Source organism: Liolophura sinensis, chromosome 8 (assembly GCF_032854445.1).
Source record: "Liolophura sinensis isolate JHLJ2023 chromosome 8, CUHK_Ljap_v2, whole genome shotgun sequence".
NCBI classification, from domain to species: domain Eukaryota; kingdom Metazoa; phylum Mollusca; class Polyplacophora; order Chitonida; family Chitonidae; genus Liolophura; species Liolophura sinensis.
This window is the reverse complement of record NC_088302.1, coordinates 38,135,893-38,153,843: the sequence shown is the minus strand read 5'-3', so window position 1 is coordinate 38,153,843 and position 17,951 is coordinate 38,135,893. Positions and strand designations below refer to the sequence as shown.

At 38.1% G+C, this 17,951-nt stretch overlaps 2 protein-coding genes across 2 annotated transcripts; one reads left to right on the top strand and one right to left on the bottom strand.

Moving 5' to 3' along the window:
• Window positions 1-2,967: 2,967 nt before the first annotated feature.
• Window positions 2,968-5,857, bottom strand: LOC135473731 (thioredoxin domain-containing protein 9-like). The gene is made up of 2 exons (XM_064753603.1): window positions 5,762-5,857; window positions 2,968-4,185 (listed from the first exon to the last, which is right to left on the bottom strand). Exon 2 carries the CDS (start codon window positions 4,145-4,147, stop codon window positions 3,482-3,484), a length of 666 nt encoding a protein of 221 aa, XP_064609673.1. The 5' UTR covers window positions 4,148-4,185; window positions 5,762-5,857; the 3' UTR covers window positions 2,968-3,481.
• A 143-nt stretch (window positions 5,858-6,000) lies between these two features.
• LOC135472283 (iduronate 2-sulfatase-like) lies at window positions 6,001-17,599 on the top strand. The gene is made up of 8 exons (XM_064751721.1): window positions 6,001-6,195; window positions 8,649-8,797; window positions 9,185-9,365; window positions 10,080-10,168; window positions 12,483-12,705; window positions 13,253-13,413; window positions 14,179-14,305; window positions 15,626-17,599. The coding sequence occupies exons 1-8, from the start codon at window positions 6,129-6,131 to the stop codon at window positions 16,393-16,395; spliced, it is 1,767 nt and encodes a 588-aa protein (XP_064607791.1). The 5' UTR covers window positions 6,001-6,128; the 3' UTR covers window positions 16,396-17,599.
• The last annotated feature ends 352 nt before the right edge of the window (window positions 17,600-17,951 follow it).

Sequence of the window (17,951 nt, the reverse complement as noted above, 5' to 3'; positions counted from 1 at the left end):
AGACTGTACCATTGGCGCATGATGTAGCCTACACGTTGCTAAAATGGTCGGAAGTGGAGACAGACGGGTGGTTTTATATAGGCCTATGTGTGTGCTCTTCACAGCTAGGTATTGGTCTGTCATGAATTCAAACATGCAGCTGTGTTCCAGTGTGATCAGGATGAACTGCGAAGGCTTTTTTTTTTTTTTTATCAGAATCATTATATGCTGATGAGTGTGATACGTTTTGAAATGTTTAATATCGGCTTTGCCTGTGTGTACTGGTATACTTTATGTTTGGCCAGAAACTTGAGTAACTGTACAAAATTGAACCACTTGCTTGCTCAAAACACAGCGAGGGTATATTCCCCATGGATTTTGGAACGTCGATCATGATGTCAGAGTGGTCCTAGTACATTGATCTATCGTATTGTCAAGAAAAACATTGAACATTTTACACACAACATTACATTGGACATTTGTAAAGATCTATATTATTAATATTTGATCAATATTTTCATAAGGGAAATTTTCACAATTTTATACCATAGAATGAGAATCTGAATGTTGACAGTTTTCAGAGAATTGAAAGCATTGCTGCATGAAGGAACTACGTTGTATTGTGCATGTACTTGCATTTTATGCGTATGGTAAATTTTGAATTCGAATTGGAAATAGGCCATTACTACAGGCCTACTGTGGCAAACCATTTATTGGATAAGTGTTTTATGCCATACTTAAGTATTATTCCACTACACCTGTAGCCAACATTATATTATTGGTAACAGGAAACTGGACAGATCCCAGCGGAAACCCATGGCCATCCAGAAATCCCATTATTATAAATTTCTTCCTTCTCAGCTAGATAATAAGTATGGTAATTATAATGAATTATAATTAATTAATTAATGACCTAGTGGTTAAGAAGTCTTTCTATTGTTAGAAAACATGAGGTGCAGGTTCAATACCGGCCTTGGGCAGGATTTTATGGGTTCTCCAGCTCTAATTGTGATTGACTGTGAGCCTAGGTGACAATAAGCAATCGACAACACTTGTGCGTTAAGTCCACTTGTCTTCAAAGTTTGGTAGTCTACAATGGGCACTCCTGTTTCCTCCACCCGTAAAACTGACCACCATCTTACAAGTGAAACATTTCTGAGAGTGACGTTAGGTAAATATCCCAGCTAGGCATTCTGAGAGTCCAAACCTTGGCCACAAATACTCTGCATTTGCGTCATACCTTTGCACAGATTTGGGTCACCACTATAATATAATTGAGCTATGTCAGGCTCAGCACAGTATTTCTTCAAAATCCATGAATATGTAATTTGAAAAATTCTCACAGAGAGCCATTTGGCAGTGGTGACCATTTACTTACAAAATCCCTGTATTCTCTGCATTGGCACCAAAATAAAATGGTTTCATGCTTGTGCCAAGGTCAGCTGTGCACAAAGCTTCACCAAAATGTGTGTACAAGTTCTTTGAGACATCTGGCAGTCGTGAAGAATGATGAATAGAAAAATGCTGAATCTGGATCCAGATTCAAATCACAATGAAAATGAAAATTAAATAGATCAGTGCTTTTGCCAAAGTCAGTTAAATGATGTAAAAATTTCATTGAAATCTGTTGATATTACGTTTTCTGTAAAGGTACTAGTGAACTTTTGGCAATGGTGAAGAATCATGTGAAAATATTTATGTATTTGGCTCATCATAGTGTTCAGTGGATTCAAGTTGAGGTATAACTTGGCACAAGGGCAAACAAAATCTTTGGTACATTTGTTCCAATTTAGCTGAACTGCCATGAAGTGAGTGATGTGGCAAAACAATCTGACACATGGTGTACACTATAGAACTCAAGTGGCCTTTCAAGAGGCAGATACTCGGACTTCTCAAATACTATCCACCCAATATGGCCATTGGGGGACATCATTATAAATATGTTTGTTAGGCATAATCCAACCAAAGTTCAAATTTTTTACTGGGGTATTTGAAAGTTTTTCTTTCTTTTCTTACAATGTTAATTTGTTGGAAATCTGTATCTTCTCATAGCCAAAGTAAAAAATCAAAATTCACTCCTGACCTATCCTAATTTTCTGATTAGGTCAAGTTACGGCCAACAAAGAATTTTTAAGGATGGCTTGGGTATAGCTTTGTTTGCTTGAGTGACAAAGATGCTTGTTGCTCAAGGCAGTTGGACGCAAGGCCTAATGGTTTAATCCAAGCCTCGGATAGGGAAAACTAAGAATTCCCTCCACCCCCAATCAGTTCTCCAGGTGTTGACAACATCATTTGTTAATAGTGCCAGTAGTGCCTGTAGTGCCAGTATGATGATCTTGTGTGAAGCTGGCTGAAAATGACTTGCCTTACACTACCATGGCGTAAACAGCTGTCTCTGGTCGAATGCCTGTGACTTACCTTCATATACATCAATGGTGGTTAATTCTGAGCACTAGCGTTTCCTCCATTACAAGTTAGAACCACCATGTTAGTGAACAATTCTTTAAGTACTCCATTCAAAGAAATATGTTTTAGGCAGGAAGATCACCCTTTGAAAGCATACCTGTGTGAAATATACCTGGTGCATAATTTTGCAAAATATATTTATGCTTTACAGTGTAAGGTGCAGTTTTATCCACCACAGATATGTTTTAGAAATCTAAGTATTAGTATGTTTTTAATGATGAGAGTTTTGTCAAAAACATTTCTACAACCATCTATGATCTATGTTAAATACATGTAATAGCAACCTGTAGACGATCATGGGTTTCCCCTGCGATCTGCCTGGTTTCTTCCCATCATAATGCTGGGACTGTTGTAAAGTGACATATTCCTGAATGTATGACACCTCACCAATCAAATAAATGAATACATGAAACATACTGGTAATTGTGCAAAACAATAATTTGGCTGTGTATGAAAACTTTAAAAGAGAAACAGTTTACTCTCAGTAAACTATTATATAAAAAACCAAGTAGCTAATGGTCAAGTCTTGCAGAATTTTAATGAATATGGCCAAAGATGAAGCACATGTACTGGTGTAAGAAAAGTAATCACATTAAATATACATGTACTGTAAATTAGATCACAGGCAGGTTAATTAAACTTCCATCAACATGGATTCTGATCTGTCAAGTCATCACATAAAGCTGACATATCCTGACATACTAGTGCTAGGAGGTTAAAAATACATAGAGCTGTTAGATTAATGGATCTCGGCACTTCAACTTTGTGCAATGAGAACTACATTTTAATCTTTCAGTGCAGAGGCATGATAAAATGAGGTACAATACATCCAAGCTAATGCTTAAATGATGCATTACAACAATTATCGACGTATACGTCATTGTGTGGTACGTATAATGTATTTGTGAAAGGTGACATCTTTATGAAGCTTTCTTAACAAGCTTCCTGCTTAGTGGTATAAGACTGGCATTTTGTAATGTCAAATGACTGGAGTCAAACAGCATAAATACGAGTGTCATAACTGTCCTTGTCAAATCTACCAGTCATCATTATCACTGCTATCATCATCATCTTTTCCTCTAATAGCCTTTTTCTTCTCGTACCCAAATACAGACTTTGATGGTTTCTTGGAGGCTTGAGGGAGGGGTGGGTTTAAAAGGTCTCCATTATAGTTGATCACTTCTGAACGTCCCAGTCTCCATTCCAGCATTTCAGTGGGAAACTCATCAATGCCACCCAGATCATCAAACCCTACAATGTAGTCGAAAGTCTGACCCTCTTTGGCAATGCATATAGTAGGGATGACTTTGATTCTAAGACGATCCACCAGGAACGGACACTTCTCCACATTGATTTTCATGAACTTGGCTTCGATGTGTTTCGGAGCTAAAATGGCCATGTGTTTGTCAACAATCTTACAACGAAAAGTGCTATCCCTGTAAAAGTGACAAATAACGTTCTTGCTCTTTTTGCATTCCTCAAAGAACTCTTTCTCATTAGCCACTTCCATGTACTCTCCATGCCCATTAGCCAGCCACTCCTCTTTCTGCTTTGCTGCTTTTTTCATTGCCTGAAGGCGTTTCTGTCTGAGAACCTCAAAGTCATCTTCATCCATCTTGTCCAGCTTTTGAATCTCAGCATCTAACTGATCTTCAATCACCTTCGTGGCTTGAGTAATCTGTTGTTCCAGTAGATTAGCCATCTTGCTTTGACTGCTATGGTTCACTTGCTCAGAGATACCTTAAACAGATAAGGAAAAGGAAAATAAGATTGTTGAATGGATAGCTGTTACACTAATACAATCATAAAGCACATTTACTCAATTGACTGGAACTCAGGGTGGAGTTAACATGCTTAAAAGATGACAAAATTAATACTGACAGCACTGTTTTCCCATGTAATGTCATGTTGTGGAAAATCTGCCAATAGCTTTTTTCACAGGCATTTACAGGTTCGGTCATTGTAGAAAGATCAAAACACTATGTATGGATACCAATTCCTTTGGTGTTGAATCATTTTAAAAGGAATATTATTTGTATTAGTGCATTAAGGACACATAGCAATTTGGGCAAAACTGATGTTAACATTGTAACTGAAAAATCTCTAGAACTGTACTATGAACAACCTGCCAGCCAGTTAGTTCCAGAGCGAGGTAACCTTCACTTCACGCCACGCAGTACTTTCAGTGTGAAACAGTCCAAAATATGTCAGATTTACTGCAAGAAACATTTACCACTGTTCACTCACACATTTAAACTTTTCTATCATAAATCGATGTGTGCTACATCTGGGGCTGTTTGACACCACAACCCTTGCAACTGATTTGCTCAGAATGAGAGTCGCCCCACTTCGCAAGTACCAGTCATCATAATGACCTGTTGGTCACCACTCAGTTGCCGTTCAACGCTACAGAATCAGCAAACACTGTTTTCAGCAATTTCACTTTGGCTTAGGAAAAATATCAGACTTGACCCTAGGGTTATTTAAAATCGACAAATAAATGTGCAAATAAAAGACACCAACCGAAAGACCAGCTTTCCACAGCCGCACCACCACGGTATGCCCCTACTCGCTTTAGAATAGATTTATTATAGCCATGAAGGCCTCCACTGCTCACATGCCTTGGCCACTGCCGCCATCCTCCAACTGTTCCATGATGAAGCAGAGCATGTGTGTAGCTACTTGAAGGCGTCAGTGGCCGTGGCATGTGTGCCGTAGATTTCGTCATGGCAATAATAACTCTATTCTAGCGAGTAGGAACAAATGATGGTGATGCAGTGGGTGTGGAAAGTTGGTCTTTAGGATGGTGTCTTATATTTGCCTGAGACTTGTTTGTTAATGAAGACAATCAGCCTGGACCTTCATTGAGTGTCTTTCGGGGCTAGTGAACTAGATGACCCGTATATTCCTCAGGCCACCGCTGTACAGATTTTGGAGCTTTTGATATTGGCACCGTGGATTTGTAATGTCACATGGGCGAGTGACGTTATTGATTAAGAGCCTGTTAGAGAAGATATTGCTTTTCATTCACAACAGCCATCCTTCTCACCGATTTGCCAGCTCATAAATGCGTTGGGTAGCCTACCATATGACTTGCAAATACATCTTGGAAGATTTAACCAAAAGCCTTACGTCTTATATTAGAATGTTGCTTCAACCGTCCAAGACGTATTAAAACTCTTAGACGATTTGACTGTACGCTTGTCAAATCAGCATGCGAAATTAACAACAACAACGTAAAGCTATCTTCTAAAATAATCTTGCCAAACGGTATCACAATTTACAACACAGCGTATATGTCATCTTGGTTACTTACCCAGAGATCTGCTTGGTAATGGAGCTTTCCTGTTTTTCGACTTCTTTAAAATCTTTTCGAAAAACAAAATGACACACACAACACGCCGTGTTTTCGAGTTAGATGATCACGCAAAAATATGTACCAGATTATTTGATTGGTAGATTAGGAGCCGACCCGGATATTGCATCCAATGAAAATGCTTATAACAACTACAACATCAGCTTGACAACTTGGGCACGTGCTTCCGGTTCACATGATCAGACATGACGTACCTTGTATTTTCTAAGGAAAAATGAGCCTGGTTTTTAATCGATGACAAGTGCGTGCATGCCGGAAATACTCTTCTGCTATTGAATTATCCATCAGATTAACATATTGGCGAAGAATGGCATGCCCAGACATGACCATCAAAACACTTACTGGTAGACTTCTGTATCTATCATTCGCTTTGTGTAAGTACAGTCGTTTAACTAAAGTTTGGGGGCGGGCGGGGGGGAGATCTCCAAGTGTTGGGCTACATCTGCTTTAATTTGAGCGCTGTTGTTAAGACTGCTGCATTTGTTGGTGGCTGACCCACTTCGCAGATGTTCATGTAAAAAGCAGATTCCTCACTCAATCATGTAAATGTGACAACAACCTCAGCTTAATTAATTAATAAATCCTCTATTTAACTTTAACTTTCCCAGGCTAGGATGTGACAAAAATAGACACGTGTGACCCTATAGGGCACGCTACCCATATTTTCAGGAATTTCTGATACCATTTTCAAATTAATAATTCAAAGTTTATTGTTTATGTCAGTTAGATATTTGCAAAAAGCACATGTTGGGTGTCCAACAATACATGTGCACATTATAATTTATACCTGTATATGAGATGAGAAATAGATGTGCACGTTTCAGCTCATGCATTTGTCTCAGAATAATGAGGCCTAACTAGATTAATCTTAAGTGCTAATAGTTTTATATTTGTTCTGTATATTTGCTGTTTGATGGGGATTATTTTCAGCCTTTATTTTATCCTTGTGCTGCATTTAGTACTGGTATAATAATAAACCAAGGAATGGTCAAAACAAATTTAACAGAAATCTGACATCAGGAAACCTTAAATCTTTTTGGCGACAAACTAAGGTGGGAGGAAGCCTTTAAACAAAAACAACTGTTCCCCTTTCCCCTCAGTAGTTTTCAGCCTCTTAGTTTAATGAACAGTTTGTTTGGCACAGGGAGTTGTCTACATAGAAACCATAGTGCTTTAAGTTGGATAGATCTGTTTATTTTAAAGTGTTCACTATATATGAAGAATTTATGCTTTCAAAAGATAATTTTAATAATTTCAGCAAAAATAAAACGCCCTTTTTGCCCAGTTGTAAGTCACCCAGTCCGTGGTGCTGTCACAGGCCATCGGATTGATCGCCCTTCAGTCTGTTCAGAAACTGTTTACCATACATTTTCAACAAAAACCCACCATTGCATCTACATATAAACTTTGTATCTGGACCATTATCATACCTGCTTGCATTAGAGACATCCATTTCTTAAACAGAATTCAGCATGAATTAGTAATGTCCCCTGATTATGTAGTGTTTACAGCTGGTCCATCTAGATGAACTTTAGATGATATTTTTAATATCTAATATTCATATTGTTACTCTATCTTCAGTGTACATCTAGGTGGAGAGTGAGTGAGTGAGTGCTTGGGGTTTAACGTCGTACTCAACAATTTTTCAGTCATATGACGACGAAGGAATCCTTAGGGTGCATGTACCTCCCTTGTTGCAGGACGGATTTCCACCGCTCTTTTATTTAGTGCTGCTTCACTGAGATGACTTACCAAAGGCAAGTAAGCCGACCCGCCCGAGCCATTATACTGATACGGGTCAACCAGTCGTTGCACTATCCCCATCATGCTGAACGCCAAGCGAGGAAGTTACAACTTCCTCTTTTAAAGTCTTAGGTGTGACTCGATCAAGGATTGATCCTGGATCTACCGGTCCCGAAGCGGACGCTCTACCAACTGTGCTATCCGGGCCGGTTTCTAGATGGAGAGCCTTACAGTGTGGCTTAGAACTAGAAAATTTAGAACAGGTCAAATTCGGTGGTATGTTGAAAAAGGCATTATGTAAATGTTTACCTATTTACCTGATATAATTGTGCTCCATGAAGTAAAGGATCAAATTTTCAGCATATCCTTACCTTTTAATTCCCTTCGTTTTTTTTTTCTTTTCCTGTGCATTTTCCTTGTAGTGGGATTCAAAATCACAAAGTTTTCTTAGATCTGGTGTAATGACTAAACTTAACTGTACAGTGGCATGATCCCCTGTATACCATTAGGTTTAATGGTATTTTAATGTGAGCTTTGTCAGAAAATGTGCAAATCTATTGTGGACTCCACGTATTATTTTTGTCCCTATTTGACACAGCAATCAGCATATTAAAATATGTGTCCCTCTGGTTGACCGTGTGAAATAGTTCTGGAAGTTTCTAACAATATCAGTGTATAAACATATTATTCAAAGTTTATTCTTTGTCAGAACTAAGCATTTCTGTATGTGTTAATTGGTATAAAACGTGACCTTTTTCCTAAAACACAGTTGAATGGATATTGAATTGTTGTTATGAGGCCATGTTGATGAGGTCATGTATATCAGATATAAAGAGAGATGTTTTAAACCACATTGTTTTAACTGGATCAATTATAATTCAAATCACATCTGAGAAATCAATTCCAAGTATGGGTGCTTTTTAGTGTCACCACAACAGGAAGGTACTCACCTAAATGATGTGTTGAAATTTGAAAAATGTAAATGTTTTGAACTTGTGGCCAACAAAAACTGTGACAGTTGAAACAATTAATGCAATTAATACTACAAAGATAGTCCATTTAAATATTCTTATTTCTTCCTCAGGTGTTGTTGACTGCCGACCGAATGTGCTGTTCATTGTAGTAGATGACCTTAGACCATCCCTTGGTTGCTACGGTTACCCAAATGTGGTCACCCCTAACATAGATCAGCTTGCATCTCATTCAATGATGTTTACTAATGCATTCAGCCAGGTATCAACACTCACTGAACCATTTTACTGTAATTCTTGAACCTTTCCGCATGTTAGCAAGTTGTTTATTTTGTGATATTCTGAAGGCATTATTCTCTGTAGACTGATAAAATTATACTTTTTGTCTCCAAAATCAGATTATATACGTGCATAAATTTCACTGAAAGTTGCTGTTTCATATTCATAAAGGTTGAGAAATTAGGCTAAGTTCATTTATGTTCACAAGGATTTAAACCATTAAAATATTTATATCTTACATTTTTTCACTTGTTCATTGGACTTTTTCAAAGTATGGACCCCTTGTTGCATATTCTGATTTTTTTTTTAATTTTAGATAGTTGTATGGTTTTGGTAATATTGTTCCCTTTTTTCTATGATGTGTTCTTAGCAAGCACTTTGTGGCCCAAGTCGGACAGCATTTTTATTAAGTCGGAGGCCAGAAACAACCAAGAAATTTGACAATGTTGAAAGCTATTGGCGAAAATTTCCTGGAAACTTCACAACTTTACCACAACACTTCAAAGAGAATGGCTACCACACTGTATCTGTTGGAAAGATATTTCATCCTGGTAAGACAATAATGTTTTTTGACATACATGCACATGTGTTTGTTGTTGCTGTCATGTTAATTAACTAAAATGTACATTAAAAGGTTAGTTTCACTGTCTGAAATACTACTTAGGTAATAATTTCAAAATTATGAATTGTCGGGAAGAGCGCAATTGTTTGAGAGTTCTCTGAAGCATTAAAATACTTTTCACAGGGAGGGAATCCCTTCTAAATTTGAGTTTAAGGAATTTAAAAATTCTACATTTCTTGAATTACCTGTATTAATGTATAAGAGACCTCATTTTAAGTACAAATGCTAAATTACAGATTGATGAATCTAATAATGATGATACAGATAGCTGTACAGTCACCATGTTCTTAATGAGGGATTTCCTAAATCCTTAATCCATAAATAGCTGACGTTTTTGCGAAAACAAGTCTCATGAGTCAATGAGAGATTTGCCCGTAGCCAGTGAGAAAACTACCTCAGTAGCAATGATGGACGATTCAGATCCTTCCACCCAAGATACAGCATACCGTTGAAAAATTCAATCTAATAAATAAATGGGACTAATCTGTCAAAATATCAATGGTAAGTGTTATTTGAAATCTCCAGTAGTAGCAAAGTAACTGTTCCTGATTGGCAGTTTTCTTGGTTAGGTGTTTAGAGTTGCATGTGGTGTCTTTAATAGCAAATAACATTCGGAGATATAAATTATATATTTTGTGAACAGGGAGTCTTTCTGGGAGGACAGATGACTACCCGTACAGTTGGTCTGAAGTCCCATATCACCCTTCAACTGAGCAGTTCAGGGATGCCAAGGTAAGAGCTCTATTATAAAGACAGAGAAACCAGCATAAACAAGTTTAGAAGCATCCAAATCTTTTATATAGATGGTTTTAACTAATGGACATAAATAAACACAGTATATTTCAGTTCAGGGGAACATCCTGAGAGCCAGTGGATTTTAAGGCCCTCTGTAACAGATTATGCGAAAGCCTTTTCCCTAAACCTTTCCTGATTTGTTTTTATTGGTTTGATACATAAGGTGCATAAACATCAAAATAAATACATGTAATAATCAAAAAGTATGACTGTCTAAGTATGAAGTCCAGTGTAAAGTGTAATATAAAGTACAGGACTACCGTATTTCCTCAACGTTTTCGCATGTGGAAAAGTAACTTCCAGTGCAATTTATGCACAGTTTATGTTGATGTTGGAGACAAAGCTACATTGTTTGGATTGGCCAGTTTCACTGCCTCACAAAAAGTGTAATTTTATCAACCTGTACAAAATTTTGCCTTAAAATTAAAACTGAATTATTTAATAAAGTAGCATTCCAGAAATGTTCTAAAATATTTAAGAAATTGTACATAACTTATCAATAAAATCAATAGCAAACAATTGTCAGTACCTAGCCACTCTTTTGATGGTGCGATTCTGCCATGTTATAGCTATCTAGAATGACGTCGCAAAACCTAGGTGCTCTCCTGTACCATCAGTATTAATCAATCTGACAATGAGAAAATACAAACAAGAATGCCTGATACCCAACCAAAGAGTATTAGCTCTGTTCCGTGTTCAAATGGCTGATGTTTCTTTTAGCTTGGCGCTTGTTCAAGGCGATGTTTGTGGACACTAGCGTTGTGTTTTAGCGATCCTGCTCATCCTTGTCCTGCATGGGAGTAAGTGGTAGGCCTAGCTGGCTGTACCACCTTCAGGTAACCGAACATAGCTGGGCCTTCTGGCTCATAACATACTCTTTCAGTCAAATTTTGGGAAGATATTTTTGTAATAAATCTGATTTGCTAGGAAAAAATAATTCGACATCACGATATCAGTTTTTCTTGCCAACTCAGTCTCGGGCCCAACATCTACGCATTGTGACATGGGCAACCATTCTGAGTTCCTTGCTTATAAATGTGTGGGCCAAAATGCATCACTTTAACACCTACAGTAACTGCAAAATCCAGTTTATTGCATTGATATCTGTCTATCCACTATAAGAAACCACACAGACAATCGAGAGCTAATAGGTTCTATGACTTGGCAGCCAATTATCACGTGACGCCTTCAGCGCTAGTGATTGGCAAAGTTCATAAGGGCTTCTACAACATGCCTGCTCAGCATGTATTGTCTTTCAGTGCCGTGTCTCCAGTGCTTGACTTCTTGGCTTTGAAAGCTTTATAGAATTTTTTACATATTTTTCTGTGATAAGTGTCCTATATCATTTTTTCTATGTATATTATAATGGCACATTTTATGTTCACTTTAAGAATATGCTTGAAAAAACACCTTACACACATGCCAAAAAGTTGAAGAATTGCAGTAATTGTATATTTAAAGTTACATTTAACACCTTTGTTCACACATATATACATGTGTATAAAATGAAGCTAGTGTTTAGTCAAATCACTTAACAGATGTCCTATATACAAGTAGTTGTCACTGAGAAAAAAAATTTAGGTAATACTTAAAACACTTATAACATTAAACTTTGTTTTATCCAAGTGAGTGAATAGTACAGCATAGCATAGCTACATAAGGTCAGTCATATCAAGGGTATCATGCCGTGGCAGATTGGTTTGGGTGCTTGTATTTTGCCTTTCAGTTTGTGGGGATAATAATAATGGTCATCACCGCTTATACAACTGTTTGTTGAAGAGCACATATGCTCCATCAATATGATGTGCAAGTCTCTACATACATGTATATGTCTCATATTTGGGAATATGGCTCAGTATTAATTTGCCATGGGTCATTGATTTACCACCTCGACCCATAAATGACCTGCTTGCTTAAGTGGCATTTAGAAGTCGGTGAGGAGATACACTGGACAAGGCATTCTTATGGATGTACAACTTCTTGGTTTATTTAACACAACGTTTCGATGCAGATACTAGCATCGTTATCAAGTGAATGACTTGATAACGATGCTAGTATCTGCATCGAAACGTTGTGTTAAATAAACCAAGAAGTTGTACATCCATAAGAATGCCTTGTCCAGTGCATAAATGACCTCATAAACTGAAACATATAGGTGAAAAAGTCTTGAGTACTAGGTATAGCGTATTTGAGTAAGCAACAATACAATAAATAAAATACCACATTTATGGTAATTTCTGTTTTAACCTAGGTATGTAAAGGACCTGGGAGTGAGCTGTATTGTAACATAGTATGTCCTGTGAAGGTCAGCGAACAGCCTCAGGGCACATTACCAGATATTCAGAGCGCCCAGTATGCCATGCAATTTTTACGGAACAGGTCACAAAATGGAGACAAGGAACAGGCACCATTTTTTCTGGCCGTGGGCTTTCATAAGCCCCACATTCCCTTGAAGTATCCGGAGGAGTATCGAAGTAAGTAGACTGAGAGTTGACACTGAAGATTAATATGTACTTTTGGTGATGGATAAGGTTATAATTTTGCTGATGGACAGAAAACATTGGTATCACCAATCATCAGCTGATCATATCTGTCCAGTCAGGTGGCAAGCTCTTCTCCAAAGCTTTGCTGGTTCGGTTGTGGCTTAACATAAAACAGTTTTAACATGTACCTGGGGGTGGGGCCACCAGTAGTTTATTCTGTGCACTGTAATTTGCCATTAACATGACTGCTGTTGTAAAAGAGGAAAAATTACACAATCCACAACACTTGGATACATTTTTTCCACTCTGCAAATAACAGTATCTTAACATACCTAAAAACCAATAGTCCTGAATCATATACCTTCATTCTCCTTTACTGTTTATGCATCAGGTATTGTATGCTCTGGAAATAAAATGTTTTCAGTATTGTTTGTTCAGCACATGTCTTTAAGCACAACACAAATATTCTTCATGTTAAGCAGAGACCCTGTATGGAGAGACCCTGCCACCTACAGGTAATGGCCATTATATGTTACAGAGTTGTATCCCTTGTCTGAGATCCACCTTGCCAAAGATCACACTCTACCAAAAGGGATGCCATCAGTGGCATGGAACCCTTGGGAAGACTTAAGGAGAAGAGATGATGTGAAAAGACTGAATACCAGCTTTCCTTATGGACCAGTGCCAAAACATTTTCAGGTATTAAATACAGCTGTTGAGGACATCAATTTCAGGGATCAGACCTGTACACTCTGTATAAATTGTACACTGAGTATTAGAAATAAGAAGGATTAAAAGAAGAAAAACCTGAAAAAAAAATGGAAAGGAATCTATTGATTGGAACCCGAGTTTGACACGCATCATTTACATGTGCAATAGGTCTGGAACTGATTCAAGACTAGCATAGAGATTATGCAGCTTTGCATGATCTGCTGATATCGAAAAACAAAAGGTAGAAACACTATATGTATTTTCTGAGCGTTATGAGGTTGCGTAGCATCAGCTGGCTTGTCTGAGATCAGACTGCTGTAAACCACTGACTTGTGGCTAGTGAGGTTGTATATTCAAACACAGCATCAGCTGACTTGTCTGAGGTCAGACCACTGTAAACCAGTAACATGTGGCCAGTGAGATTGTACATTCAAACACAGCATCAGTTGGTTTGTCTGAGACAGACCACTGTAAACCACTGACATGTGGCCAGGGAGATTGTACATTCAAACACAGCATCAGTTGGTTTGTCTGAGACAGACCACTGTAAACCACTGACATGTGGCCAGGGAGATTGTACATTCAAACACAGCATCAGTTGGTTTGTCTGAGACAGACCACTGTAAACCACTGACATGTGGCCAGGGAGATTGTACATTCAAACACAGCATCAGTTGTTTTGTCTGAGGTTGTGTCATTGACTTGTCTGCTCCGGTGACCTTTTTCAGAAATGTGATATTTATCGTTTTGCAGCTGCTGATGAGACAGAGCTACTATGCAGCCACAACCTATATGGATGATTTGCTGGGACAGGTTCTGTCCACACTTGATGAACTGGGCCTTGCCAATAACACCATCATCAGTTTCATAGGAGATCATGGTAGGCATTGCCATTTGTAGTTTCGATAAATCTTGCCAGTAGTAGATTTTTTCTCTCGCTGTCTGACTACTATATTTTTGCATTGAAAATTAAATTTGGTGCATTTTTTGTTTATTTTTTTTTGTAGCAGCTTTACAGGATTGTCATTCTCATTTAAGTAATTTCACAGTGGTCTGTCTCAGTGGTCAGTCGTTCAAGTAATTTCACAATGGTACCAATCAGGGGCCTTTTTCACAAACTTTTTAATTCATATTTCTTGTAAACTTTTTCATGAATGACACACACTGACAGGCCTCCTAGGCTACATGTACATATCAGTGTGATTCAAAGAAGTACCAAGATGGCCAATGTTAATCTTTTTAATGACTCCAATCTTGCACAAGTGAGATGAATGATCACTGCTTGGACATCATAATGCAGCACAAGTTAGGACATTCCAATAGGTCTTTTTTGAATTCAAACTTTTATCACCTAAGGTAGAAAAGTCTGCTTGTATCATGTGGCCTATCAGAATTGTTAGGCAACTATTCACACAAAAAGTAATTTAGAATAGACAAACGTTGGAGAAAATTGAACTAGAGGAAGAGGGGTCATTTGTGCCCCTCTAAAAAATGAAGAGACAGGTGATACATATGTTTTTGTTGCCTAACGTTATACAAGTTGCATGGTACAGTCAGACTGTTTTTCTTTGAATGAGTTCAAACTTGAAACGGCCCTATTTTGACTGACAGTCCCTGCAAGTTTAGTGTTCATTCAATGTAGTTCTACAGCTTTTATGGTAAGTATCAGGGGCTTAGTTGGTTAGCGCATAGCGCAGCGTAATGACCCAGGAGCCTCAATGCGGTCGCTGTGAGTTCAGGTCCAGCTGATGCTGGCTTTCTCTCCGGCCCTACATGGGAAGGTCTGGCACCAACTTGTGGATGGTTGTGGATTATGATTTGTAAGACTTTATGTCATAGGTGGGGAAGTTTGCTCGTAAATTGCCAAATGTCGATAGTTTGCCCTTGGCATGCCAGTTTTCACAATACTGATTGCCATCATGTCAGTGAAAAATTATTGAGCATGGCATTTAAGCTGCAATAAATCAATCAATCAAGTTTTTTCTTTTTCTTTTTCTTTATTGAGAGGGAATAGACTTGAGGTTGATTTGCTGCGGTATGAGATTGGCAAGTTAATACTTAGCTGTGCATTTATTCAGTATTCAGTCAGGTTTAGCCTAACCTTAAGCTTTAACCTGCATGTAGCATTGATTTTGTGTCCCTGGTTGTTTATTGTTTATTTTGACATATTACATGATTAAGTTACTTTTTATCTTCGCAGGCTGGTCTCTTGGGGAACATCAGGAATGGTCAAAGTTCAGTAATTTCGAGGTGGCTGTTCGAGTTCCTCTGATAGTATACATTCCAGGTCAAAAAGAGCCATCAGGAAAACTTTTCCCATACATCAATCCTTTTGATGCATCTTCTGCAGAAATGCAGAATTCTGCAGTTTTTTCAAGGAAAAGCATTGTTACCATGACTCAGAAACAAATGTTTAATAGTGCAATACAGAAAGACAGTATTCATGTAAAGGCCACCAATGCTCTAGTCGAGCTGGTGGATTTATTTCCTACTTTGTCAGAATTAGCAGGCTTGCCTGTGCCACAAATTTGTCCCCAAAACTCATCACTCATCTCATTCTGTTCAGAAGGGGTAAGTTTTTGTCCCATCATAAAAAATGCCTGGTTAAGTACCATGCCAAACCAGGTGAACTGGAAAACGGCAGTTTTCAGCCAGTATCCAAGACCTTCTGTAGAACCTCAAGAGAATAGTGACCAGCCCCATCTGAAGGATATCAAGATCATGGGCTACAGCATGCGCACTCCGCAGTACCGCTACACGGAATGGGTCAAGTACCTGAAGAAGCGCTTTGTCCAGGACTGGTCAGTGGTATATGCCAGAGAGCTGTATGACCATGACACTGACCCACTGGAGGACAATAATTTGGCCGATGACCCCAGATTCTCAGCACTTGTCACTATGCTCTCATCATTGTTACGTGCAGGCTGGAGAAATGCCTTGCCACATAACAAAACTGTGATGCTTCTGTAAATTTTAGAAGCATTCCATACGGTACGGTTATGACCACCTCCACTTTTTGCATGGTGCTATTTTACATAATTTCTGTTTTTGGAAGAGTATTTTTACACTTTAACACTTACCCACATTTTTTCATGGTGCTTTTTTACATAATTTCTGTTGTGTTTGAAAATGTACATTTATAAAACTTTGCATGTATTTGTTATTTAAAAAGAATGTAATAAGATGTGATTGGAAGAGAGATTTCTGTGTCTGGGTGTGTCTAGCTCTCTTTGATGTGAATTGGCATGCATTCAATCGGCTGTTTCACCTGTAAGGATTAATGGCCTATATGAGGATTACTAGTCTCAAATCAAATCCCTATGACCTATTAGGATTCATTATTTCTGTTACCTTCCTTTGACATGTGGCACTTAAACGGTTACAGCTTTGAAAGCAGCTTGGTCACAAAGGGGATCTTTATGAGCTATGATGATTCATGATTTCAAATATGAAGTCACCTCCCTCTGGCCTGTGAGAATTAATGTTTTCGGTTTTCCAGATCAACTTTCTTTGGTCTTGCAGGATAAATGGCTTCAAATCAACTATCTCTGACCCACAAGGATATATTGTTGTAATGCCTTAAGTCCATTGTAAACAGTAAATCGAGATTCAATCCAAAAATCATACCTAAGACTAAAAATTGGTAACCTTGGTACTACATGTACCTCTCTTAGGGCATAAGAGGAATAGGTGATGTCGTGGTCGGCCCAGTGTCAGTATTATGTGACTGATTCTGGCGTTGTCTGGTGTCTTAGGCATGGCATTCCAGTGAGGCAGCAGTGAAAATATGTCAGGATGGGACTGGCCTGATACAAGGAGACGCCATCGCGATATGACCGAAATAATGTTGAAAACAAGATTAAACCTCAATCAAACAAACAAAACAAGTCGTTCAGTTTTGTTGCCAGCTGTTTTAGTTTGTTAGAACAGAGGGGCATTGTGTATTTCCACTCTGAAGTAAACCTTATCATTGTTTTATCCGAAATAAGATTTAATTAAGTGTAGAACTTTTTTTAGATACAAGATCTTGCAGCAACCTATGGATGGTTGTGGGATTGCTAAATATACATTTTGATCTGCTACATCTTAATCAGTTCATTGCCATTTCATTTCATGGACATTGTTGAATGACTTGTGTAGCTCATCACTTGGCTGAATATACATTTTTGATCTGCTACATCTTAATCAGTTTACTTTCTTTTCACTCCATGGAAATTGTTGAATGAATTGTGAAGCTTATGACCTTGCTATATATCAACTATTATGAATCTCAAGGTAGATACGCGGTATGTTTATGGTCTGAATGAAAATGTAGGAAGAGCGGGGTGTCTTGGTCAAGTGATTAACACACACATGATGTTGGTACAGGCCAAGTCTGGTCGTGGATTTCCCTTAGTTTCCTCCCACCATAATGGTGGCTGTCATCATATAAGTGAAATATTCTTAAGAAAGATGTAGCACACCAATCAAATAAATAAATTAGTCAATCCAAGCCGGACAAGGGGAATCCCCATGATTCCCCCCTC

Bases quoted from the DNA above. Each gene is read 5' to 3' on its own strand.
- LOC135473731 (XM_064753603.1), bottom strand. From the start codon at position 4,147: ATGGCTAATCTACTGGAACAACAGATTACTCAAGCCACGAAGGTGATT.
- LOC135472283 (XM_064751721.1), top strand. From the start codon at position 6,129: ATGGCATGCCCAGACATGACCATCAAAACACTTACTGGTAGACTTCTG. The intron at 8,798-9,184 runs GTATCAACACTC...ATGTGTTCTTAG, and splicing joins TTACTAATGCATTCAGCCAG to CAAGCACTTTGTGGCCCAAG. The intron at 10,169-12,482 runs GTAAGAGCTCTA...GTTTTAACCTAG, and splicing joins AGCAGTTCAGGGATGCCAAG to GTATGTAAAGGACCTGGGAG.